The sequence below is a fragment of the Poecilia mexicana genome, unplaced genomic scaffold, assembly GCF_051168715.1.
Source record: "Poecilia mexicana isolate PSO_F unplaced genomic scaffold, ASM5116871v1 scaffold_16, whole genome shotgun sequence".
NCBI classification, from domain to species: Eukaryota; Metazoa; Chordata; class Actinopteri; order Cyprinodontiformes; family Poeciliidae; genus Poecilia; species Poecilia mexicana.
This window is the reverse complement of record NW_028263385.1, coordinates 28510936-28538376: the sequence shown is the minus strand read 5'-3', so window position 1 is coordinate 28538376 and position 27441 is coordinate 28510936. Positions and strand designations below refer to the sequence as shown.

At 40.4% G+C, this 27441-nt stretch overlaps 1 protein-coding gene across 1 annotated transcript in view; it reads right to left on the bottom strand.

The window, feature by feature from the left end:
• The window catches only part of zfpm2a (zinc finger protein, FOG family member 2a), a 166849-nt gene that overhangs the window by 69316 nt on the left and 70092 nt on the right, over window positions 1–27441 (bottom strand). Inside the window, exon 4 of the mRNA XM_088013832.1 lies at window positions 20509–20633. Within this exon, the coding sequence (XP_087869958.1) occupies window positions 20509–20633 (125 nt within the window). The remainder of the gene's footprint in view (window positions 1–20508; window positions 20634–27441) is intronic.

Here is a 27441-nt window from a genome sequence, read left to right as displayed (position 1 = left end):
GCTTAAATTAATTTAAATGTGTTGTGAAATGTGTCCTGTGTTGACGTAGGAAATTCTAAGACTCGGAAAGAGGAGGGCAATATGATTAAATTTGACAGCGAAGAACTAAAATGTGTCATTTATTTTGGGAAAAATCGAGATCATAGCATCATCCATAAGGACACATTCTGTGTATTGTGGCTCTATGCTCTTGATCAGACTCATCAGATTTATTTAGATATTTTTCCTTCATAAGGTTGACCTGATAACTCAAGATTTCTGCAGGTTCCACCAACTCACATTTAAGGCCTTTTAAGACCATTGCGAATTAAATTTAGGAGATGCATCATGACAGATATGTACAAAGAAAGTTACATATATATACATAGTAGTGCTATGATTTTTAGCAGAAAGCACGTAACATTGTATGGGTTGGCAACAAAAGCGGGCCAACCCACTTTCCCATAGTAGATTGAAAAAAATTCTAGCTAGTTAGCAAGCAACTAGTTCCTGGTAACCTCACGTGCCTCAAGTCAAAGGCCATAATGAAGATGTCTGCACACGACTAAAACATTTTCTTGACAGAAAAGTCCCGCGAGAAAAATAAACTTCATGGAAAATATGAGACTAAATAGTTCTGACGTGACAAAATTTAAGACTTGTGATTAACTTATTTAATGACAACTAACATTTCTTAAGTGAACTTAAGACATTTCAAGGTCTTAATTTTAGATACAATATTTAAGACTTTTTAATGAATGATACAGGTTTTAAAGATTACAATGGTAAGAATTAGCATCAAATTCAGCAATTTATCAAGGCTTAGTAAGCCAATACTTAATAAATGAATCAAAACTAAGAACACCAACTGTTTTCTGACAATTGAAACATTAACTTAGTTTTTAGCTTAAAGAAAACCTTTTGGATTTAAAGCTAGTGCCACGATTCAAGAACATGCAGTAAATTGTCTATTTCATGTGTTACAGTAAAACAAGAACAAAACAAAAAGAAATAGAAATGGACCTAACAGGTCAGAGCTGATCAGCCAGGGAGAGCCTGATCAGAGCAACGCTAGCATCGGTATTTAACTAAGCTCCATCTACATGAGGCTAACTAAATGCTGATGCTAATACTAAAAACACTTGAAAACATGGGACTGTTTTTGAGTGTGGGAGCCTTATGTCTTGCTTTTAAACATAAAAATGACTTTGTACAAATAAGGCTTTTTGAAGATAATTTGTTTTCCCTGTGACACGGGAACTCAACCATTAGTGGCCTTGCAGCTAATGCTAAGTAAGCTAGCTGGATATCTACAGTCTTCGGAATGATTTACTTTGTCAGTTTAACTCGTTTTCCACTACTCAGCTGGACTGACAGGAGTGTTGATACTTCGTCTGTAAGGAAAAAAAGCTATTTGCTGTTCTTAAGTCCCCAAAAGTTGCTAAACAACATCAACACCAAAGTGAACTGAGAATTGGTCATAATGTGTGTAGACAAAACTTCAGTAAAAAAGGCATCCATTGCAACACATGCTGTTTTTTTTACAGAGAAGGTAGAATGACAACATCCTCAGACAGTCACAAGATTTAGCACCCATTGTTTATTTGGAAAAGTGTCATTAGATCTGGCTGAGAACTTCTTAAATCCAGAAGCAAAGAAACATTGATTTTGCATTGAGACACCCACCTTCCTTCAGACCTCCACAATAAAAGCTTTACGGAAATAAAATCCACTCTAAACTTAAAATGACATGTTTCAAGCCTAATTTGAACTGTTACAATAACCTCTCGGCTCAGAAAAAGTAGCACTTCAGACAATATGTGTGTAAATGTCTGCCAGTATCTGTTATGAAATGATGAAAACCGTTTCTTAGTGAAACCAATAATATTCTTAATAACATTCTGCTGAAGTTAAACTGATAACCTGAGATGAATTTGCACATGATAATCTTGACACAAAATGTTGGTGCTGTATATTACCTGTTAAATGAATTACACTTTAGGTATTTAATTAATATGAACTGCTGTCAAAAGACAACAATATTTAGCAAAAATCAAAAATGATAAAGTCATGTCTGTGATTTTACTGTAAAAACGAATAACGATGTTATTGTTGCCATGCTGTGACACTCAAGTCCTGTTTTAGAGATGAACGAGAACACACACACCCACTACTACACACACATTCCTCAATGTATGAGGAATGTCTAGTTTCTATGTTTTCTGTTTCTAACATGGGAGAGAGGATAAAGGATTTGTACCTGTTCTACCAGTCAGTTTACAGCAGACAGCACACTCACACCTTGATAACGTCCATTGCAATTAGTTGTTCAGTGCGATGAAACAAATTGCATGTGGTCAACTGGAAATTTCATTAAGGGAGATTTTCCTCTAGCCCTTGTTATCGCTCTGCGTATTAATATTTTCTTTAGCCTCAAGGATGGATGAATTTGCAAAGGTCTTTTTTTTTCTTGAATGAAAAAAAAAGAAAAAAAGCTAGGCTAACCCTGCAGTCTGTGCTCTCCCACAATCCAAGTTGTGTGTAAATCCTAACTAGGTTTCTGAAATAACATCCTAACTGCAGTGGTGAAATGCCTGCCTCCGTTTTTCTCAAGTCTTCCTTTGAGTCACTTCCTCCTCTTTTCTTTTTTTTTTTTTTTAAACAACAGTGGTTACATCTGCCGAAATGAAAAGATAGCTACGCTCCGCCTTCGTCCCGTTTTTCTCTCCCCCCACTTCCCCCACACCTCCCTCGCTACCTCTCTTCCTCTCTCTAAGGCTAGAGCATCTGCTATTGGGGAGACTAAATAACAGAAATATGCAGGAATCGCACACTAATTCCCTTCAGAGATAGATCTTGGCTGGTGCCCTGTCATAAATCAGAGAATTTTCGATATGAAATGAGGCAAGCTGCTCTAATCATTTCTGCATTTCAAATTGGATCACTGGCTCAATCGCTTGGCTTTTTAAACTGCTTGCCTAAGAGCAAATGTGAGGTGGGAGATAATTCAGCTGAAATCTCTGCCTGCTCTGTGCGGCAGTTAGTTTACTGCTTGAGTGCAAGAGAATGTGTTTTTTCACACACCCCCCCCACCCCCTTTCTTACCCTCTTCCTCCAGCTCTCTCTCTCTTTCTTTCTTCCCTCAGCCCCATCTTTCCCTTTTCAACTTTGTTAAATTGACTTTTCATTTTAAAATCGATTAAACTGAGAGAGAGTCACCGCTGTTCCCGGAATCTTTAAAGGGACACCCATCACATGTGCCTTTATTTGGCTGCTGCTATCATGGTGCCGCTATGAGCGGTAAATATTTTCTCATTTAAATCACCTTTTATCCTGCTGACTGGACTGTAAGCATCAAAGTTCATGTGCTGCATTCGCTATTGGTTATTTCGCTCCATTGAAATGCACACAGTGCTTGTATTTGTGGTGACTACGGGTGGCGTGGCGCGTTTTCTGTATGTTGGGCCGGGTTGTTTTTTTTTTGTTTTTTTTTTCTCGTAGTGTAATGAAGCGGACTGATGACAGGCTGTTTGGGTTGTTAAGAAGCGGTGCTTAATTGTAAATAGCACAACCCAACATTATGTTGTCTTGAATCAGGCGCCAACTGAACTGGAGAAGTAACTTTAAACACTAACAGCTTATTTAAAAGGTAATGAACCCCCTTCTTTCTTCACTCTCCTACATTTCCTTTCTATTAAGTTGAACTATAGAAATAACTATACAGAGAGTATAAAAACTCTACAAATGCCAGGTTTGAAAAATGAATACAAGATAAAGTATGCATTATTCAACTGAAAAACATCTGCTATGGAGGGAAAAGACAAAAAAAAATGTAATAACCGGTTGCATGTGTGTTCAACATGATGCTGCAGCACATTCTTCTGAGGAACACAGCAACCATCAATTACAGAGAAATGTGTTTAATCTGACACAAAGTCCAGCTGTCCTAGAAGGACTTTATTTCTCACTTGTTCTTTCACACACTTTAGTTACAGCCAGTATTTGCAGAGAAATTAGTAAATGGTAAATGTTACCTCATTGTACAAATGTATCAGTCAGGAGAGAGGCTTTAAAAAATATCCATTCTGGAAGTGAAGAGAGTCGACAATAATTGGTGAAAATATGAGAAGATAGCAGCAAAAGGTTTCCCCATAACTGACAAAACACCTAGATGGAAGCTGGTCTGAGAGGACGTACTGTAAAAACACTAAATCTCACTCAGTGCTTTTGGTCCAGTTTTTAGTGCAGATATGTTAGTATTTATGAAATAGGACAAACCTAACTTACAAATAACTTTTCAGGGAAAAATAGGAGTTTGTTTTAGATGAATAATTCCTTTAATATTTGTAAGTGAAATAATCTGCCAGTGGACCCAGTACAATCAGCACGTCTAAGTATCTGTCAAAATGAACTCTCTACACCAAAAATGAATAGTTTTGGAGAAACCACGGCAGATTCTTGAACTAAAACGAACATAAGAACACCTGAAGGGTTATGAGGACAGGAAGTGATGTCACAATCTGATAGATTTGGAGAACTTTAGCAAGGCAGAGCAGAAAAATGTGACCAGATGTGGATGCTTCCAAAGATTGAATCCTGAAATTAAATTAAAAAAAGTTGCTTAATAAAGTTTCACAGTCGTTTTTAATATTTACCTCCAAACAGATTTGTTTTTCCGTTGAATTGTACAGAATATGTCAGACTAAACGGTGGAACCCTATTGCCCCCCCTCCTTATTTCCACCGCAAAAACCTGGCCTAAAGCGGAGGTGTGCAAACTTTTTATGTTCACTGTATTTCATTTCCACCTTCCTAAGGCATCCAGTTTCAATATACCCACCTTCCTTTGTGAAAGCAAACTCTACAACCAAAGGCGTGTGTATTGCTGTAACTATCTAAAAGCGCCTATGTCCTGACGACTATTTGAAGTCGTAAACAAGTGAAAGCCATATTTGTAATGCATGTGCTCCAGGACTTAATCGTGTCTCGGAGGTAGAGCACACACACACAGGTAGAGTGTGCTTGGCTTCGGTCAGGGGGACCAAACACAGCCCTGTCGCTTCACTACTCACTATTTGAATTACTCCAAATTTCCCATTTCAATTCCTTTTGGGAAGAACTTGTTTGATCTTCGGCGCACGAGTCGAGTCTGACTCCCGAGCGGAAGGAAGCCGCGTGTGGAGAACATAATAGAGAACCCCAAGTTGGTAATGTTCACCTGCATGGATATTACCATGGCACCTGGGGGTCAAGGTGGCAGGTGGTGTATTCTCTGGACAGATCGTCCCCTTTTTTTTCTTTTTTTCTTTCCTCCTGCTTGGAATAAACACGCAGGCTTTGGGATTTCTTCAAAGAGGAAGAAATGGAAACTCAGGAGCCAATCAGTCAATGGGGTCACAGCAAATCCCTGCTCTCATAACCACGCATGGAAGACTAGGATCAGTCAGAGGCAGTAAATAAAGACAAACAATAAAGTAGAAGGCATGATGCTTGAATAAAGCCTCCGACTTAAGATAAACCTTGGTGTCCCCCTTTAGGTATTGGATTTTAATATTCTTTTGAACTCCCTGCTCTTCACTTGCAGAGTTAGAAATTTCAGGATGCTTTAGAAAGGAATCTAGTGTGTGTGATTTTTATATTATGGAAGACTCACCCCCAGTTTATACGTTTCAATGTGACAAAGAGTTCAAAATGGCACTGAGTTAACTGCGGTTTAAAGTGCAACAGATTGAAACGTGACTGGAGATTAAGACAAAAGAGAGGAAACGTGAAAAGTTGGAACTGCATTCTACTGACGGACAGAACCGGCGAGTAGCTGTTTGATATCTGCACCACCTAGCCACCTTCTGTAGTTTGATCCCTGTGTGCACTTCAGAGAAATGGGGTCTTATTAAATCCGCTGCATAAAAAAAACCTCGCAATATTTACACCGAGTTAAGTAAATAAGATAAAGATGGTGAACTTGGCCCTCGCCGAATGAATTAGACTTGAACTTTCTTATCAGAGGCTCAGCACTCGCACCGTTAAAAGATGGGTTTCTCGAGCTGGAAACGGTCTTTGTTACCCAATTAGTCTGCAGACAAACCCGCGGTATAATATTCCTCCTTCAACAGCCTCGCACAAATCCATCTAATGAGGCGCTGTTGGACCACCAAGGAGAGGGAACGGACACTCTCCAGACCTTCATCTGGCTTTAGCAACGATCAGATTTCTTATCTCCGTCATGGACCTCCTCTTTTTTTTTTTTTTTGTCAGAAGACTGGATTTCTTCTGCTTGGTTGTTCATCCGTCTAGAGACATTTGGACGGGGCCTTTGTCTTTGGTTGACCCTAAGCCAACAAGGCTGGAAAAATCAAAGGCATTAAGGCAAGGTTAGGGGACAGGGAGGACTTATCAAGGTCTACCAGCAGGGGTTTGCATCCCTGTAGGGTGCCCATCCTTTTTGGAAGAGGGAGCTAAGCCTCTGCTATTTTCCACTTTCCTCTTGGCCAGTGTGACCAGAAGGAGAGGGTCGAGTAAACCTCTTTAATTTCTAATAGTGACCTGCAGAGAGCGGCTGGATGTAAAGAAAAAAAAAAAACACTGAGTGCCTTACTGCGATCCGTTTCCCACAAACAGCTAAATTAGAAGGTTGTTTTTTTTCAAGGTCGTCTTCCTTTAAACATTTTTTTCAGAGTTCACTTTTGCACTGGCACACACCAGGCGGCCATCAGGGACTTGCAAATGAAAACAAGGAGAATTATGTCCAGCTCTTCTCAAGAAACTTGTTTCAACATAGTATCCCAAATTACAGCCATGACAGTGACAGATGGCAAAGCAGCTGGCACCACTCAACTTTGTTTCTCTTTTCCTTTCTTTTAGCTCCTTCCCTCTTATTCCCTCCTCTTGCACCTTTGCTGCACTGGAGGGTCTGTTGTGTACTGAAGTGGTGGATGATCGTTCATTTGGGAAGACATATTGCGTGGTTGTAAAACAAGGCGATATGCGTGAAGCCGGGGACTTCTCGGCTTCACTATTGTGGCCTTAAAGGCATTCTGTAAAGACTGAGACGGAGCTTTGCTTACTTGTTGGCTGTGTTAAAGCTCAGCAGATCACAGTTAAAGAAGTATCTCAACCAAATCTTCCACAAAACAGTTATCTGAATTCATAAAACTCCTGCAGTAAATGTGTGAGTCTAATGCCAGCCCAAACAGATCTCTTGTTCTTGAGCGCTCATGTTTATATCGAGCTGTTGTTGAGTGGTTTAAACTTCAAGAAGCTTCAAGAAGCTTAGTTTAGACAGTAAATCCCTGAACTTGAGCTCTTACTTAACCCTGATGGACTGAAAACCATCGAGACGGAAAGATCCAGTCTCTGAGTCCACTAGCACATTCATAGAAAACAACACGAACTTTTTAAAGTGATTGGAGATTTTTCCAGTGTTTTTATTTTTGAAGATCTGAGTAGAACCACATTGCCCCTCCCCTACCTGCTGCTACACGCCAATGCCCAGCAGGCTTAAAATAGACCACTACACCTTTTCCTTCACTTGGAAGAGGCACACATTCGACTGTTTGGGAATATTTCAGGACAGTAATGATGTGGGAACCACAGAAGCACCTATCTTTCTTATTAAAGTAAAATTTTTAACATGCATGATTTTTTGCAACGTTTTGCATAGTTCTAACTTTTCTGCTTAAAGTAATTACATCATATTCTGTATTTTAGTTCTACAATTTCACATGATTAACATGATATTTTTATCCAAGGTTATCAATCTCTAGTGCTGCACCAAGTGATTTAATCCTAAAAAATAAAAGTCCTCCACCTCCCCCCCAACACATATGTAGCTGTACAATAAGGGGAAAGGTCCAGATTCTGTGTAACATGGAACATAAACAGGGTGGAAGTGGAAGAAGTCAGCATGTTCTACACCTGAAACACTTCTTTATTAGAGGATAGAGCATAAATACATCTATATTCAGTAAATGAGAATATGCGTTCTGATGAGGGTCATTTCTCAGATTAAGAGCAGTTTTTGTAATGCAACAACCTTGAAGCAGATCTTAAATATACTCTTCATTAAGCCCACATTTTCTGTATAATTATTATTTTTTTTATTTGTCTGATGTCACATCCTAATCTTAGTTTCATGTTTTCAACAGCTGTAAGCAGGAAATCATCACATTAACAGAAATAAAGGTGTGACAACATCCTTACATGTGATTAATCTATATAATGTGTTTCCTGTGAATTGAGGTGTTAAAAAAATAAACTTCGACAATATTCTAATTTATCAAATAGGATTGCATATTATACATATACTAGGCTACAAAATGCCAAAGTTTTAGTATCTTAAACCATAAATGACTATGAATAACTAGCATTATAACATCTAGTGTGCAGCATGAGTTTGAACCCTTCCAAAGGAAATATTGTTTTATTAGTAATAAAGTAGACTCACACATATTTCAGTAAGGACGTTTGCCAAACCATCATAACTTGCAGTTTTATGACTTTTACATCAGGAAAAAATTATCACGTTAATTATTGGATGTTTGAATAACTCTGAAAAAATTTTATTTACTGCGAAAATTTGTAGTACAAGCTAAATCATATTATCACTGCCAGCATTATCCAAACATCTTAGAGATATTAGTGAGTTATACTTCAGTGAATTATTGGATTTCTGCTAACCACGCTATGATTGGTACAACTGTGGGAGCTCAATGAGACTTACATTAGCAGTCTAATAATTCCTACTACAGCCACAGCACACTTTACCCATCATTTATGAGCTAAATACAATGTTATCGAGCTTGATAACATCGGATTTAAATCTAAAAGAAAGCTACAAACTATAAAGTGAAAAGACAAATGATCGCCTCCTTTGTGTTTGTAACGTGATAAAGTCACTGCATGCTGGGCTTCTTCAGGAAACCATGCAGCCATTACAGTGAGCACAAAGCAAATCAGTGGGTCCTGTTCTGCTTATCAGGGCACCTGCCATATCAGTTTGGGTAGTTGTGTTGTGAGGTAAAGACAGCAAAATGTCAGGTTCACTTGTAGATCAAGTCAACCATGTTTTATCTGTCGAACAGTGAGGCTCAGCTGCAGCCGGAACAGGTTGGCTGGCTGACTGTTTCACGGCTAATGTGCGGAGCAGTGGGCGGCCTTGACTTCCAGCTATGAACACAGAAACTTTAAAGGTGTGGGGCTGGGAAAAAAAAAAAAAAAGTCAAAAACGGCAACATTTTTTTTTTCTCTTTTACATCTGACTCACACACTAGTAGCGATATTATGTGTTCTAAACCCCAAAACATAAAGTCGGCTTCTGCAGAACACATTTTGATATTCCCCTCCTTTTTCCACGTGGAGTCACGAAAGCCATCGACAGCCCAATTGATAAAAATCTCGGGGACACCACTGAGTGCGGGAACGCGGGCCAGATAATTACCATTTTACCCATCTGAAGAGACCCCGGCTCTGATATTGGTTTAAGCCCAAGAAATAATTGATGCATGCAATCACAAATTGGTTCTCCGCCTAAAATTTGGGCCCATTATTTCATTAGACGGAGCCGCATTTGGCTTGCCAAAATTATTTGTGTGTCCAACACAGAAAATTTAAATCCTGTTAGTTGTGATAATGTCGAGCGTTTTCCAACCATATCCAAGACGGTGTGACTTTCATATGCAAAAGCAAAGGCCACGTTTAAATGCAAATATAAAGGAAATGCGTATACCTCAGCCTTTTCTTTTATTATTATTTTAAGTTTATTTGCATGTTTGTATTTTTTTGCATATTTAATGAATATGTGTGTGCATATGTGCATGATTTAGCAGCTATGCTACAGAGAGGTCCTATCCTGGGGAGCCTTCTTGCATATGTAATTGGATGTTACTGTAAATAATTGCCTGGGCATGTGCCAGTGTGATGATGGTTTATGATTTGTGTGTGTGTGTGCGTGTGTGTGTGTGTGTGCGTGTGTGTGTGTGTGTGTGAGTGCAATCTTTCTGTATGTTTGTCTGTCTCTGTATGTACTGCGCGTGTGTGTGTGTGTGTGTGTGTGTGTGAGAGCACATCTGCCCCATCCGTACTCCACTCTCAAGTCCCACTGATTCTCCTTTCCAGCCATGTTGAATCCTCTTTTCCTTATCAGGCGAGCCCAGGCCTGCATCAGGCTCTCCTTGCTATGACAGAGGCTACAACAATAGGCCTGCGATACCGCTGCTTAGCGCTGCGTTTCGGAGGGGAAACCTGCCACGGGCGCAGATTAACTACAACACACACACACACACACACACACACACACACACGCATATACACGCACACATACACAAAATAGATTGCAGCCTCCAAAACAAAACATTTTTCAGAATGCCTTCTCTTGATTAATGAAGCAATGACAAGAAGAAAAATATAATTTCTGAAACAGAAAAATCTGCCACCACTTGTTAAAGTTTAGGGGTAGCTAACAATAAACATAGCGGAGGGAGAGGGTGGGCACAAGGGGGCTGAGATAAATAGCGTGAGTGATGGGGCTGAATAATTTCCGAAGCGTTTTTCGGGCCCATATTCGTAAACTTGTACAAAATTACACAATAATCAAACCTCCGTCGGTTTGACAGCGCGCGCCGCTCACTCTCTCTCCTTTCTCTCTCTCTCTCTTTCTCTCTCTCTCTCTTTCTCTCTCTCTCTCTCCCAGGTGAAAATCGGGACAGTATCTTGACATTTTTGCTCTTCTGTTGTCTAAGAGCCGAAGCTCTCTGTTCGCAGCCAAGAGCATCAGACGCCGCTCCTTCCCTCCCACTCGCCACCGCTTTCATGAGCGTCTGAGACCGAAAACACGTGTAAAGATGTGAAAACACGGCATGTGTGTGTGTGTGTGTGTGTGCGTGCGTGTGTGTGTATGCAGAAAATTTACCAGCTGCACCTGGTTCTGGTTCACATTGCAGCAGAATACCTGATCCTGCTTCAGTGTGAGACTGAACTCTGGGCAGATTTCAACAGAAAATGATGACTTGTCTTTCAACAAATGTTTTGAGATGATGTTAAAATTCACCCTACAAAATTTTACTTGTGATATGATGTGTGAATCTTCAATACTGGTGTCAAAATCTGTGAAGGGTTAATTGATGTTGCAGCTATATGGGAGGTGTGGGCCAAAACCAAACCTTCCAACAAGACATGGTGTCAAACTGTAAAAAAAAAATCAAAAAAATCGTTTTAATTAATTTTAGTAAGATACCAGCAAGCAGCTGCCTTTTCTTTACAAATGTGAACAAAACTTTGTGTATATTCACTAAACTTGAAAACACACAATATCATAACTGCAGTGTTTCCATTAAATATCAAAAAGCTATTAAAATCACATGTAATTAAGTGTGTTCACAATAAGTGAACAGACTTATAAGTAAAGTATAAAACATGCGGCGTCATCATCCTCTGACTACTTCCTGTTGCTGCTTCTTCGTGGTTTATGCCAGTGGAAACATTTGGTTTGCTGATCATGGGACTTGTGTGACATGAAAAAAATGTTTCCACTGGAGTTTTGTGAAATAAACCAATTTTAATACAACAAAAAAAAACCTTCATCATAGCACCAAATCATTTTTCAACACAAAACAAGAGTTATTTTGAAGTTGCCATGTTTCCATGAAGTAAATTAATTCCAAAATGTCAAAATGTGCAATTCTATGGTCAATGGAGACACATCTACTGACTAGTGTTTTCTCTGCTTGTATGGAGAATCAAACACCACAGCGTTACCCCACCCCCACCTGTTTCTGCATATTGTTGATGCAAAGAAGGCTGGTATAACTTCATAAACTGACTAATAAAAACAATCTCAACTACAGCTAAGATAATATAGCGCAAACTATATTTTAATGTCTATAGAATTATGTGTAATATGTATTTTAACATGCATACGTTTGAGTAACATCTAGAAAACATTTAGTAAAGATTAATAGAAATAAAGATTTCTATTAAAAAATAAATTTCTGTCTGATACACTAGTGTTTCTGTGTAATTAGTCAACAACATGCAGTCAGCAAAGTAGCAGATGCAACTTCCCAAGAGTATTTATTTGATTTGCTTTACCTTAATAAGAGTGGTTGGTAGAGCTCATTTTGTTTATCAAAAATATTTTCAAACGGCCAGATTTTAGTGTCTAAAAGGAAAGGGAAAATGTGTTGGGGCCTTCTTTAAGCCAGCTGTGTGGCAGCCTGTAGCAGCGTTTGGGGAGGGCGCCTCACTATGTTCATCTGTGCTCCATCAAGCCAGAAAAACACTTTGGTCAGTCACTCTGGAAGTCATTGGAGGGAGTGTTAGATGGTAGGGGCGTAATGATTGAAGTTTTCTGTCCGATCACAATCTTGAATAAGCCTGACCTGCTGATTTTAGACAGAAAAGTTAATAAACAGCAACAAAGTGGAGAGGATCAGTGGATAAGACCATGTTGACATGCCGGTATCAGCCGATCTCCCAAAATTAAGGAAATTTAAGCAGATTTATCAGTGGACCCCTAAAATAATAGCACTTTAGTACCTTTGAACCCATAACTAATGGGATCCATGCTGTACCTTGGTACCAGCTTGTTTTATCCATACCTAATTCCCACCAACAGCACATTAAAAACTATTGGATTTAGTGGCTGTTCTATATTTATGCTTAAATCTCTGGATTAAGATCATAACAATAAATACATGACACAGTTACAATGTGTTGTATCGTTTTGCAAGATAAGAAATAAACGCTGCTTTTCTGTTTAAACAAACGTAAATTAGATTACGTTATCCCAACGCCTTCATTATCTTCGTTACATCCGTTTAACCTGCTCATTTTCAGATTATTACCCTTTTCTTCAAGGCTCTTGTACGATTAAATCTGTCATAACAGCAAGACAAGCTAATTTAATAATACTAAGACAGAAGACAAGATAGGAAAAAAAAAACACAACACCCTGATAGATCCTATCTGGAATTAAGCAAGCTTTATGCATTTCAATTACTGTGTAATTTGTACTAAAAGGCCCTCAAAACACATAACCAGATCGCTATTGAATCCAGACTCATTACAGTTGCACCTTGACTAAGCCCCCCGGTAATTAGCGTTGGTAAGGCATTGTATGAGAGGCAGCAACACCCTCATCAACACACATTTACAACACCGCTCTAAATCTGCTACTCATTAATAGCTTGCCTCCCAATCAATTATTAACACCTACAATGGGGGCCAGGCTCGCCGGGGCCAGGCCTGTTACTCCAGGCAAACCGCGGGGCCGGGCCCTTCCTCCTCCCGGTTCCGTCCGCCGAAGGTAATTACCGCTTTTAAAGACACCTGCTACTCAATAGCTTCGACCCAGACTGCTAATTTGGCCCCCGCCGATTGCAGACATTTATGTCGCCGTGTCACTATTAATTTGCGTTAATTTGGAGAGAGCGCGCCGGAGCCGGGGCGGAGAGGCGCTCTGTCGTCAGCGGCGGCGGCGGCAGCCCTGGTGTGCTCGTCGCTCACCTGCGCCGGGGCTCGGCTTGTAATTGGAGTCTAATGGTCTGATTGATCAGTGAGTGAAGTGAGGGATGAGACGGCGCACTGGCAGCTCCATCAGTCAGACGGAGAGGAGTGAGCGGAGGAGAAGGAAGAGGAACGGAGCAGGGAGAGCAGCTAACAACAGCAGCATTACACTCGTATGTGTGTTTTATTTTTGTCTGCTACCTGTTTGTACTCAAACCTTCTCCACTAACGAAAGCATTCCAACTCAAACTAATGACTCCATCTTTGATTTACACTTGATCTGTTCTTGTCTTAGTTTAGGCTAAGCTAAATTAAGCTAAGCTAACCCTCCAAATATATTTCCCCATTGGGGCAGTATTATGTAAAATCAACTTTTTTGAGCATTACCTGATGTTATTATGTTATTGCCTCAACAAAAACATAACTGGAGTGTTAATTTGATTCTTTCGTGCATGTTTGAGAAATCTTTTAATCTCCATAGCAACCATTAAGCTGTGTAAAGACGTCTGTGTGGACCTAGCTCCGCCTTTGAGCTCCAGTTAAGAAGCTTTCAAACTTTTACTCCTCCATGACACAGTCCTTCAGCTCCTTCAAACTAGCCAGAAGCAATTAGCAAACACATGGATTAACTGAGCGTCTTCATTTTGATTTTCAGTTTTATCCAGAAAAGATAGAAAATATTTTTAGTATCTGTACAAGTCCATATATGAATCAAAAATCCATATCTGCAGAGCTTTACAAATAATCAGTTCAAATTGGCCCCAAAATAACGGATCGGTGCAGCTCTATTGTGCATTTCTTCATCAAAACAAACATAAACCAGTTGTAAGTTTGCCAGTTGTATGTTATACAAGAATTGATGAAGAGCTGCGCAGAAGAAGCCAGGCGTGCGCTGACAGTGCGATGTGTTTGTGTTAACAGGTCTGCAGCAGCAATAACTCCAGCCCCGCTCCCTCACGCCAAGCCGAGCCCCCTGGGGTCTGCAGACCTGCCACGGCAACCCATCAGCTGTGAAATCTGCTTTCCTCTTTGATAAACGGTCGAGATGTGACCCTATCTCTGTCCTGCAGATGCCCAGATTTCCTGTCATGCTCTTTCCCTTCTGTTTTTTTTCTTTGCTTTTTCTCTCTCCGGCGCTCTCTATCTCTTTTCACTTTTTTTTTTTCCTCCAAGCTTCGCACCTCTCTTTCAAGGCCTGCCTGGACAACCGTATGAAACGCTCCACTCGCTCCCCCCCTTTCTTAGCATCATCCATCACTCCGCTCTGCCACCGATGCCCGTTGTCCACCTGGAGCCAAACCCCCAACGGGCCCACAGCGGACGCCAAACCCCCCCAACCCCCTCCCACACACACACACACACCTTCCCTCTGGGATCTGAAACACCTCCGCAGCACACAGCTCCCCAGACGCCAGCACTAACCCAGCACATTCTCCTTCTGAATGCCTCCTCTGCTGTCCGCTTTACTGCAAACGCTGCTGAAATTCACAGTAATGTCATTATTTACCATTAGCCACTTTAACAAGTCATCTCGCTTTAGTGTGTCCTTCAGTGTCACGCCCCCGCTAAAATGAAATGAACTCAATTTAAGAAAATATTTTCTCCAACTGAAATTAAAAAAAACTATAATTAATGCTGAAAAACTAGAACTAACTGGAACTATGTTGTGGATTTATGAAACTGGCTAAAACATACTGAAAAATAGAATATCCTTCATATTTGTGTGTATAAATCTATTTGTCAGCCTGTTGAACTGATGTGAAATAGATTTTGTTTTTTTCTCTCACAAATGATTGATTCATTTATGAAGCTGAAGGTAGTGGCAGCAGCAAAACACCCACTTCTTCGACCAACTCTGATCTTCCTCTGCTTGGTCACACACAAGCAGTTTACGTCACATGTCAACAAATTCACTTCATTCTCCTCATGGTGGCGCTAACGCTAGTACACAAAATGGCAGCGGGAAAAGTTAGGATAAAACTCCAGAGTCAGTTATTGTTCAACAATTTAATATGTTGTTTGAAAATTGTATCGTCTGTTCAGTACTCATTACTCAATCTGTGTACACAGAACCACAATACAATACTTTGACCTTTTTTTTTTACTTCTGCATCTAAAAGTATGAAAAAACTAAAACTACTAATAAAAACATATAAAAACTGGCAAACACACTCTAAAAACTAATGATAACTAACTGAATTAGACAAAAAAATCACAACAAAATACAACTTAACTCTAATAAAAAACCTAAATCTATCATAACGCCGGTCACGTTGGGGAGTTGTCCTGTGCGCCTCGCATAGCAGCTCGACGAAAATACTTCGACCTCCAAAAAGTCCCGCCTTAAACGGCGTCTCTTGCACAGGAGAATAAAATATGTTTGATTCCAGAGAGAGGGCATATCAATATCTCACCGGCGGGTCGTGTGTTTTGAGGTGTCGCTCCTGCCACCTACCTGACTGTCTATGGGTAATTCATTCACCTTTACGGGTTTCAAAAAAAAAAAAAAAAAAATCTAAGCGAGTAAAAAGGAGATTTAATAGTGAGCGGAGGTCACACTTCATAAGAATGACTGAGCGTGGCTCCTTGGTGAGGTAAAGGCCCGTGAAGCAATGAGGCTTTATTTCTAGCTCAAACCGCTTTCTGTCACCTCCTGACCCCGCTCCGCAGCGCCGGTCACCCTCACATGCATCAAATCTAGCCAGACCTTCTCCATCCCCTCCTCCTCCTCCTCCTCTTCTTCCTCCTTATGGTCGCATTTGTTAGCTCAACTTTTCCATCCTCCACGTGCGGCATCCAGGGTTCTTTCCATCTCCAGGGTCCGAACGTCTTCCTCGCCTCCCACTGAAATAACTAAGATGATAAACGCTGCAATATATTAAAAAGATACTCCTGAAAGTATGCCGCGTCTACAACAAGAAAACAACTTCGCAAAAAACCAAAACTATCCTACTGTAAATACGAGGAATCCCTTGTGAAGTTTCTGACACATGCAGAAGCTCAAGAAACAAAGTAAAAAGTTACAATGAACCCTAAAAAGGAAGGTCGCTTATACAAAAGACACCAGCCGTGCTGACCTAGCCTTTAATAAGAGATGGTGAGAAGCTGCTAACAGCCTCTACCCTGTTTGAGAGATGAAACTTATGAGTGGAGGAGGGCGAGCAGCAAAGCATTGAAAAGAGCCCCGCGAGAATAGACAGGCAGGAGATCCTCAAAGGCAGAGTCTCTTCCTCGGCTTTTTAATTGCGAGGGAGGTTAGGCATATTCTGTAACCCCTCCACAGCCTATTACAGGTGATGACCAGCACCTGCTCACTCCATTAAAAAAAAAAAAAAAAAAAAAAGAGAGAAAAAAGAAAAGTTGGGGAGGATGTGGGAAACAGTGATGAATTCTCCAGAGGGTAGTTAGTTTCAAATGTACAAGCTCTCCGCCAAGAGCGATAATCGTTTGCATGCGTGGCGTTCTGCAGGTGGGGGAGATGAGTTTGTTTGTATCTTTGAAAAATATTCAAAAACTGAAACTCAGGAAGGTGAAAAACACCAGTGTGGCGAGTCTGAGGGGCTACCAGACAGCTGAAGGTTGGTTTGGGCACTTTGCTGGGGGCTTCATGTAGATAACGTTTGATAGTGATTTACAGTTGTTGTTTTTGTTGTTGTTGTTGTTGTGATGAACCAACAAAAAAGTAGTGCATAACTGAGTTAAATAGAAACATTTTAATGTTTTTTTCAAAACAAACGCTTCATGTAGATAACGTTTGATAGTGATTTACAGTTGTTGTTTTTGTTGTTGTTGTTGTTGTGATGAACCAACAAAAAAGTAGTGCATAACTGAGTTAAATAGAAACATTTTAATGTTTTTTTCAAAACAAACGCTTCATGTAGATAACGTTTGATAGTGATTTACAGTTGTTTTTTGTTGTTGTTGTTGTTGTTGTGATGAACCAACAAAAAAGTAGTGCATAACTGAGTTAAATAGAAACATTTTAATGTTTTTTTCAAAACAGAGAAAAGAATCTAAAACTGAGCTATGCCTTCTTTTATTCCTGAAAATGCCACACCCTGTGTGAGTGTGACATGAGGAAAAATATAAACCAGAAAACGTAACTGCAAACATTTAGCCAACATTACAAAGCCTAACCCAGAGACAAAATTAATAGTTTTTCTAGCATCTAAAGCCACGTTGCATAAGGACACAGAGTCTGGGTCAAGGTACATAAAAAGCATAAAAAAACAGAGGGAATTTTACCCAGGACTATTTAAAGTTTGGATATTAATGGGCTGGATTTGAAGATGTTCCACCACAAAGTCCCAGGAGAAAAAGAAAAAAAAAAAAAAAAACACAAGCTAAATGAACTGAAGTCACAGCAACAAGTAGTTCACATTTTTGGCACTACAAGTGACAACGCAATGGAAGCATTATGTCATGTAGCTAAAGCAGGTAAACCCCACAGCATCAGTAAAGTATGTATGAATATTACGTTTCCTCCAGTGTATTATTGAGCCTGGCGGGCTTCCAGGCTTAACTTGCTAAACTGAAGTTCAACAAAACAAACAAAAAATATATTTTCATTAAAATATTTTGTTTTTGCCTTTTTCTTAAACTCTATTGCTCTTGCTTATTTATTGTCGATAAAATCTTCCAAATAACAAAATTACTTAGTTGTAATTTCAAATTTTCTGTCAACCTTTAACGTTTTTTAACACAAAAACACAGTGGGCTGACCTAGCACCCCTACCACCAGACTTAGCTAATTTTCTGGGAGAAACCCTGAAATGGCTTACAGAAATAATAAAACAAATAAAAGCAACACTTAAAATTTGGAACTGTATGTTATTTTCCTTCCACTTCAAAATCATTCTGTTGTGTTTTGGCCTATCACTCATAATCCCAATGAAAACCAGTGAATTTTGTGGATGAAATGTGACAAAATATGGAAAAGTTGAAGGGGTGTGAATACTTGTAGATCGTAGATGGAGTGTATCAGTCGAGAAGGCAACTTGAGGTGCTGCTCTGTCAAATCGCTTTTCCACTCAAGGATAACAGGCTTTACTCTGAGAGAAGCCACATTTCATGGCTATAATACGACCAGAGTTATTTAAAGCCACTGATGACTTCAGAACCACGAGAGGAGCTTAAAAACAGCGAAAACTCCGAAAATGATTTAATAAAAGTTCTGCGTTCAAGGAATCTTGGGAAGAAAAAAAAAAATGAAAGGAACGGCCTCTGAGTCTGAAACCCGGGTGGACTTTTCCTTATGTGTCTTAACACGATGAATTGTGAGGCTTGCTGATGGCTTTAATGGGAATTTCTTAATTAATCCAAATGTAGAATGAAGGATCAAACCCCCATGAAGGGCTCGTCACTCCAGCAGAGCAGCAGGTCAGCGCCAGCCTCAGCTGGGATCTTTGAAACGAGAGATATGAAGCTTCTGTGTGCAGGAGACTGTTAGAAAATAATGAATAGTTACTTCATTCAGCTGAAGCATGGCTCGGGCTCTAAATCAACCAATTAAAATGTTTTGACGTGAAATGTGCAAATTCAGTCGTAAAAACAAATTCAAAACCTTATGTTTGATCCAAAAGGAGTCAACTCTGTAGGTCAGAATGTCATGGCTGATGGTAAGAATTTGCTCTTTGGATGTGTGTTTGTTATCATTTATCTTCCAGGAGGTTAAAAGTTGCTAAAAAATATGTATAAAATTTTACTTTAATAGAATGTAAAAGGATCAGGGATACCAAACCAAGTCCTGTAGAAATATCCATTTGCTAACACAGAGTCACATCTGATGCTTTGTAAAATCACATGCCACTTAAAATGCTTGGAAACTGTGAAGTTCAAGGACTAACTCCAGATGCAAATAATGTTGTTGGCCTGCTAGTGGTTTTGCAGATTAGCCTCAATATGCTGCTTCAACAAAGGTGATTATGTGACTGTGAAAGATTCTATGATCTGCCACTAACCCTCAACAGTGTGCATAACTTTGTCCAAAGATGTTTCTGATTCACATGCCTAGCAACAGTGCTTAAAGAGACAGTATTCTGTATTTTCCAGGTATATAGTACTATTTCATAGCACAATCAAGTAACTATGCTACCTTCAGTTGCTATAAAAATGCCTTGTATATCAAATATGACTATAAAGACATTGGACTTTGCAACTTAATGCCTTGAAATTTGGTATCTGTCTCTTTAAAAAGTCCTGCTATTTCTGGAACTCCCCCTTGAGGAAGTCATCAGAACATCAGTCCTCTTTTAACCCTTTTAACCAGCGTTTCTTGCATAATGAGCTCAGCTGATGAGCAGTTTCACCAGGTGTTTGCTAATTGCTGCTGGCTTGTCTGAAGGAGCTGAGTGGTGGAGTCACATGAAGCTTCCACTGCACCTTGTGAGATGGAAGCTCAAGCTTAGAAACTGCAGCTAAGAGGAGGAACTGTGCCTTGAAGGTGGAGCTCAAACATGCATGAAAGAATCAAATTAAATAATTTATTTTACATAATACGGCCCCTTTAATAAACTCAAACAGCACTGCAGTGGACAATGTTTGCATTGTTAACTGTCGAGGGCTAGGCTATTGTTAGCCTGTTTACTCTGTTTTGATATGACTCTTTGACAGCTCTTTTCAGTGAGGTTCCATTTAGTCGTTTGCAGAAAATAAAGTTACTGAAATGTTCCCCTGCTGCAGTGTGTTTTCAATGAAATGACTCCGAAGTTCTTAGGCAGGATGTGGCGAACTGCACAATCTGCTTGCTTTTCTGTCTGCATTGCCAACATTCATGCTGAAAAATTGTAAATCATACTTCTACACTAATACTCTGTTAAAACTGCTATGCCTTCTACACTTTACCAAATACTTTCTAAGCCATGGCAGAGTTTAGTTCATGAGTGATTACGCTTTAAAACAAATATACTCCTGCTCGATTACTTGAACCCGATTCTCTTCTAAAATGACAATTTTACTGCATTTTGATGTGAAGCCCCCCTTTCTGTCATTATTTTCTTTCTTGTGTTACATATATAGTTACAGGACATACCAGTGCAGTGGTGTCAGTGGTCATTTCAATCTTTCCTTCAAACGGTCCCCATGTTGTCCCCACAGGAAGCTGCTGCCGGCTGTGGATCCGACGCTCGCCATCTTTGAGAAACGCGTCCAGCTCTCCTAAAAGCACAACAGTATAAATTTTTTTTTTTAAATTAGTCTTGTCAGAATTCTGCTTTTCAAATCACAATCATGTTCATCCTAAATCTGCTAAACTGACACATGGACTATTCTTATAGCATCAAATCCCTGTATATATAAAAAACAAAGCTGTGAAGGTTAAAGCCAGGCATTCTCAGCGTGGATTAGCAAATCAAGCGAGCATCCATCTGATGGTATTCCTCAGACGCAAGGAGCCCTAACCTTACTTGAAAGGTGTCTTGTGTGGAGATAATCTCTGTGAGACAGTGCAGGCTCGCTGGCTGCTGAGGGGAGCTGGTGGCAGGCCTATTTCTGTTGTTCCAGGAAAGCAAGATCCCTTGTTAGCGCTCTGCAGAGCCGTAGTTAATTAACAGCGGGACCGGATAGCACTGTTAGTACTACCGGTGCTCACCTCCCCAACGCCCCCGGCTATCTTATCACTTAGATTCAGTGTACTTTTTTTTTCTAGGATGGCGATTAATCAAATAGTTATGATAAACCTTGTGGCGGGCCATGACGTGGTTTGCAGAGGAGGATGTTTCCAGCGTGTGCTGCAGAGAGAAAGTATGCAGCGCTTTAGGAGTTCAAACCGGTTGCTCTGGCAACGCCGTAAAGCCAGGGGAAATCTGGCTAAACATACATTTAGTAGTACTTGACAGTGCTTATGTGAGATTATTTGTGAAACATGATGTTAGGACAGAAGTTGGGTAGTTATAACCTAACATTGGATCTTTGTTGGGTGACCAAAGAGACTATATGTTTTGTGTCATTTTATTTTGAAACAGAAAAAACTAAGGATTACATAGGTATAGGAAATGGATAGATGAATCAATCAGTTTAACCAAACATTATTTTTTAATAATCTATTTTCTTCTTGAATAGATAAGAAGGCTTTTGCCTTCCTATATGATTCAGTTTGATTCTCATCTCCCTTCCCTGCTTCATCTGGGATTTCTTCCATTGAAGTGAATTTCTCCAGTAGAATTTCAACTGGACCAATCAGCAAACAGAAGGAGAAGTTGTGAATGATGACGTCAATTTTCTGCGTTGTTTTAGATTTGTAGTCTGTCTGTAGTTTTAGCATCGGCAGTGGAGGAAGTGAGCGAAGGCATTCAGTCTGTGTTGGCCACACCTCCAAATATTGAATTAAGAGTGATAGTCATTTCATTCAGCTTGCCACTTCTCTCCTTGTAGTGGAGGATGGTTGTTCACAATTGCTTCATAGCATCAAACTGCTGCATTACATATGTCACATCCAAAAGTTAGCAGCTGGGTTAAATTTTAAACTTCAACAGAGTCGACAAAGCAATCGTTTCTTAACAGCCCCAAATCCAGACCCTCTGAATGAAGTGAATAATAGAACTAGCGGTTGTTTTTTCCAGACTAGTCAACTCCATCTTTGTTTAACATTAGTCACACGAACTAATGTGTGTGACTAATGTCAGTATGTTTGGTCAAACTCAGATTCCAACCCTATTAAATCATTCATATTTGACCTCAGCCTTGGTCAGCAAAATAACCCAAATTTGCTTGTTTTTTTCCCCACCCAGCATTTTTTAGAGTGTCTTAACAAACCAGACATGCATTGTTAACAGCGTTTGTTAACACGTGAGGCCACCAGGTTCGACTCGCACTGAATGAGCTGCAGCGATCGGTGAACTTTGTGATGCGTTCGCTTCATAACGACCTATTCAGCGTCGGCCTACTCTGTAAATATCAGCCGTGTATCTTGTTGGCGCTCTATTGTTGCCAGTCTGTTGTGTTGGTATGGAAATGCGTGCCTATGCTCTGCTTTGCATGTTCAGCTGCGATCCAGGCCATGACTAAAGATGCCGGTGGCTACAAACGACCCGATCGTATTCCTCATCAATGGCGGTCAATTCTGCAACAATAAAAGGGTAAATGTCACGTATCATGAAAAAACATTAAAAAAAAAAAAAAAAAAAAAAATGCTCCTTCCTGAACAGTCTGTGGATGGCTGTAGATTCAAAGTTAATGAAGCATCAGCACATGAACTCAGTGTTTATTTATGCTTCAGAGAGATTACGTGGTTTTGGAATCGGCCTTAAAGTTAGATATTCTCGACAGCTTTATCTCATCCTTCCCCTCCCTTTGTATCCGCTGTCCCCCACCAACCCCCCGCTCCTCTCTCCTCCCCCCGCTCCTGCTGTTGCACGCTGCCTTCCTGGTGCTGCAGTGGAAGGTGGGTAAGCTCATTACACAGAAATAATTAAACACTGGTGCACAGCTGGCCGTCATCACTGAGAGCAACAGCCACTGCTTGATGCATTCTGTTTGTCCTCAGATAAGACCCACGGCCTTTAACCGCTTGGATGCAAGTTCCTGTTTAGCCCCGCTTGACATACACACACACATGCACACATAGCACAAGCCTTCCCCAGCCAACAACTCTGGCTCTTTCTCCTTCACTTTACATCCAGGGTGGGGCTTTTTGTGATGAAATAAAAACAAACAAACAAACAAAAAAACACATAGAAGGCAATGTATAGGTGGAAAAAGAAGAGGGCAATAAAGAGGGTATGATATAATTTGCGGTCCGCCATGTTTAGGTGCCAGTTGTGTGCATCTCACACCAAATGTTGCCTGAGGACCTTGGCTCGCAGATGGCTTGTCACATCTGTTGCAGATACAAGTGGAAGGTCTCTGCAAAATAGCAGCCATGGCAAAAAAACGAGCTCCCCTCGACTCTTCATAACATCGATCAGTTTGTTTTCATGAACACCACTTCATGCTGGAAGTCTGGACTTTGAAATTTTTCAGAGTTCCGTGCCTCTGGTATGGCACAGACCCACCAGTGTTATGTCAGTACTTATTCGGCAAAAGTGTTTCCATCTCTCTTCCAACTCTTTTTCGGAAAAGCCAACAACAAGAAATATGAGCTTGTTTAAAGCAAATAATTAATTCATACTGATTTAAAAGTACTAGATCCTCTAGTATTTCACTTATAGCTGGTACTTTTTCATAAATATTTCACAATTACTGACTTAAAACAAGCTCCTATATGTTACTGAAAAGTTACTTGTTAGTATCTTATCTCAAGTGTATCTTTAAGATTTTGTGTTTTTGCAGTGGACAGCAGGCAGAACCAACCAAAAGCTGGTAATGGTCTGTTAGGACACTGAGCTCACCGTCTGATGCCTAAATGGCACACTCTTGGCAGTACAGTACATGAGCTCATCATTTGGCTCAAGAACTCCGCCCCTCCCTCATCTGAATCTCCACCCAAACTTCTTTACTATATTCACCCCCTTCTCCCACTGCCTCAACGCCCCCCAACCCTTCGATAAGATCATCATCTGTCGCTAGACTCCAGGGTCTGTCCCTGCACTCCACAGATACTTGGCAGACCAATGAATGTCCCTTTGTGTGGGGAGATCCTCCTCAGACAGCACCCAAGATGCTCCATACTGGCATCTGTTTGTTTTTTGTTTCTTTTTTTAAGTGTGCATGTGTGTCCTGTCTTTCTTTTCTGCTGCGGTGAGAAACAGGGCGTTCCCTTCTCCTTCCGGTGTCGTACAACTGAGAGCCAATGAGTTCCTCGGTGGCGGGACGCCAGCCTGCTATGATCTAAAGAATAAGTGGGTGTGAGCCATTGACAGGCAGAGAGGTGAGCTGCCACTTTCTACCTTTGAATGATGTCATTAGATATAAAGGGATTTTCAACAATCCTTCAGCTTGTAATTTTCTCTTTTCATTTCCAGTTATTTATGTAGAAACATTTTTATTTCACTAAGTATACGCTGCATTCGCCTTTCACCCAACCTTACAGAGACTAGAAGGGTTTGCAGCGGTTGTGTGTCATTCAAGCCAAAAACTGTTTTTTTGTTTTTTTTTATGAACATTATATGGTCGTATTCATCCTAAAAGCACAGTTAAAAGGGCAGTATTATGTTTTCCAGGCACATAGTGCCATTTCATAGCACAATCAAGTTGCCTTCAATTGTTATGAAATGCTATTTATATATAAAATATGACTCAAAAGAAGTTTGACTTTGTAGCTTAACGCCTTGAAATTGGGCCTCTGTCTCTTTAAAAACTCCTGCTCTTTCTGAAACTCCGCCTTCAGGAAGTTATCACAACATCACACCTATTATTTCATTTTGTTTTTCCATTTCATTCACTCAATAAATATGAATGCATCATGTAACAAATAAATATGAATGCATCATGTAACAACTAAAAGAAATCATGAATGAAAAGGAGCAGAAAGAAATATAAACTTATAATTCATTTACTATTGAATTATAATTAATATAATTATTTATATAATTATATAATTACCATTGAATCCCAATTCAATTAAACAAATACTGCCTCTTTAAAGACTAAAAGACTGAAAAGTGTGGTGTGCATTTATTTGTAGCCTCCACGAGAAAACACATATACAAATGTTTTTTTTTTCTTGCCCTTTTTAGCAAAACAACTCAAACTCAAACTGCTGTGTCTGTGAAGGTCAGTTTTCTAGTCTTTCCACAGATCCTTAATTAGAGTTCAAACTGGACTTTGACTGGGCCTTTCTATGGAATGAGCATGCTTTGACCTAAACCGCTCCACTGTAGCTCTGGCAGTGCGTTTAGGGCCTTTTGTGGCCTCCAACTGGTTCTCTTCAGGTTGTTTTTAGCTCTATCTATTAATCCATCCCCACTGAAGATAAGCATCCCAGCCGCATGATGCTCCCACCACAACATGTAGCGTGATTTTTGAATATAATAAACACTGTAAATGTCTTAATCCCAGGTAAAAAGCTAATGTTTCAACTAACATGAATGGAAATGAAACGAGAAAACTATGAGGATTGTTGAAAATACCTTCATTTATATCTAATTCTATTCCAGATGACAAAGTTAACAATGTTGCTTTTGAGCAGCCATATATTAAATTGTATGTCATTGTTTCCTTTCAGTGCACATTAAGTGCAGATTTCTTTTTTTTTTAAATTTGCAGTCTGAAGTGGACGTGTTAATGGAGACGGATGACAAATTTTCTCTACAGCAGGCTCAAAGCAAACAGATCTGACCACGGTGTGTTTAACGTCAATTTAACTTCCTTAACTAGTTCAAAAACGCCACTTGAACCAAAAGGAGCCGCCAGTGGCAGAAAAAGAAACAGCCTGATTAGCAGCCTTTGGTTGATTTCACCTCTTCCCCCGGTTATCAGCAGTGTATTAACAGTAAGGACGGATGCTGCAGGAAAACAAAGAATGAGTGAGAGCAAGTGGAGAGAGGCACGTCGCGCTCCGACTTCACACACGCACACACACACCATCCTCCTTGATATCAAGCAGCGCCTTTGAATCAAAGCAAATAAATTACTGCTGTTCAAAGTTCAATAACCTGTGTGCGGCAATCTGCAGACGTCCCGCCGAATCCCAGTCATCTCCGCCGATAGGCCGCGTTACGAAGCCGGCAAATGGGCTATAAATTAATATACCATGAGAGGGGAGCCGTATTGGAACGAAATGGAACGCGCTCTATCGGTTCAACAAAAGGTTCCACATCTTTAAAGCAGATATGTGATATGGAATTTTACAGCTGAAGGAGAAATGTCACAGAGCTTTGATAAGAGAGCGATGAACTTTCTTCCCCTTGTGCCCAAACTGCTATTATCAGGTCTCAGTGAGCAAAATGCATCATTTATAACCCACAGCCCGCACTATTATCTTTGAGAAGGGCATTTGTTTTAATACATTGGGGGACCCTCCCTCCCATCCTCTTCCCCAACCCTAAAACACCTCCTGCTTCACCCCTTTCCACCTACCTCTAGGTCTGACTAGGTAGCTGCATTTTGAACCAGAAATCAACCCAATGGTTGTACCATCTTGAAAGGGGGTTGTCATGGGAGGCTAAACTTAAGTATCATGTTTTGTTGTTGTCATTTTGTTTCCTTTTGTCTCATCTATGTTTGGCATGGGGATTGGTTATAAGCTGATGATTCAAACTGAGAGGTGCACCGATGGCAGTTTTCTGGCCGATCGTTTTGCCAATATTTAAAAAGCCCAACCAATTCAGATTTTTGCCAATAATTATATTTTTGTCAGAAATGTTGCTAAATATAACAAGGTTTTTGAGCTGGCAACAGTGAGATGACTAATGTTGACTGCAAACATGACCTGGTGGGTGAGTCTGTCAGTCAAACCTCACAGCAGAGCAACAGAGGACAGTGACTGAGTTTTAGACCTTTGCCGAGTTTCATGAAATCAATGGATAAGATCAGCTTCACATGGAAGTGTTGGGCAATCACTGATCTCCCAAAATTAAGGAAATCAGAGCAAATTCTTCGATGCACCCTTACTTCAAACTGTTCTCCTCCAGTGCCACAGAGGGCACTGGAGGAGAACAGTGATGAGGAGGACGTGGAGTCGGGATATTGGCTGGTGTGCCGAGAGGCTGTTGGTAATCCACCCAGGCCTGTGGTCCCAGAACCATCAGAAAGGCCTCCAGCTCGAACACCTGTTCAGGTGCCATCAGCTTTGCAAACTCCTCAGAGCACTAGGGCTGCCCCTAGAAAGTCCACCCGTAAAACTGCAGGCAAGCACTGCAGTCCTCAGCATCTCCCAAGATCAGCTATGAGTGAAGACAGAGGGGCTGCCGTTTCTCTGGTTCCAGTTGTCGGCAGCGTGGCTACAGCCATTTTACGACCTTGGTCATAGTTTTACTTAATCAGTGGGTCACCGATTCATAGAGGGGGGTGAAAACCTAGTTTACATCCAGTGGTTGTAAATTCCCACCCACTTTGGGCCCTTAAACACATCTAGGCCCCGTTCCCT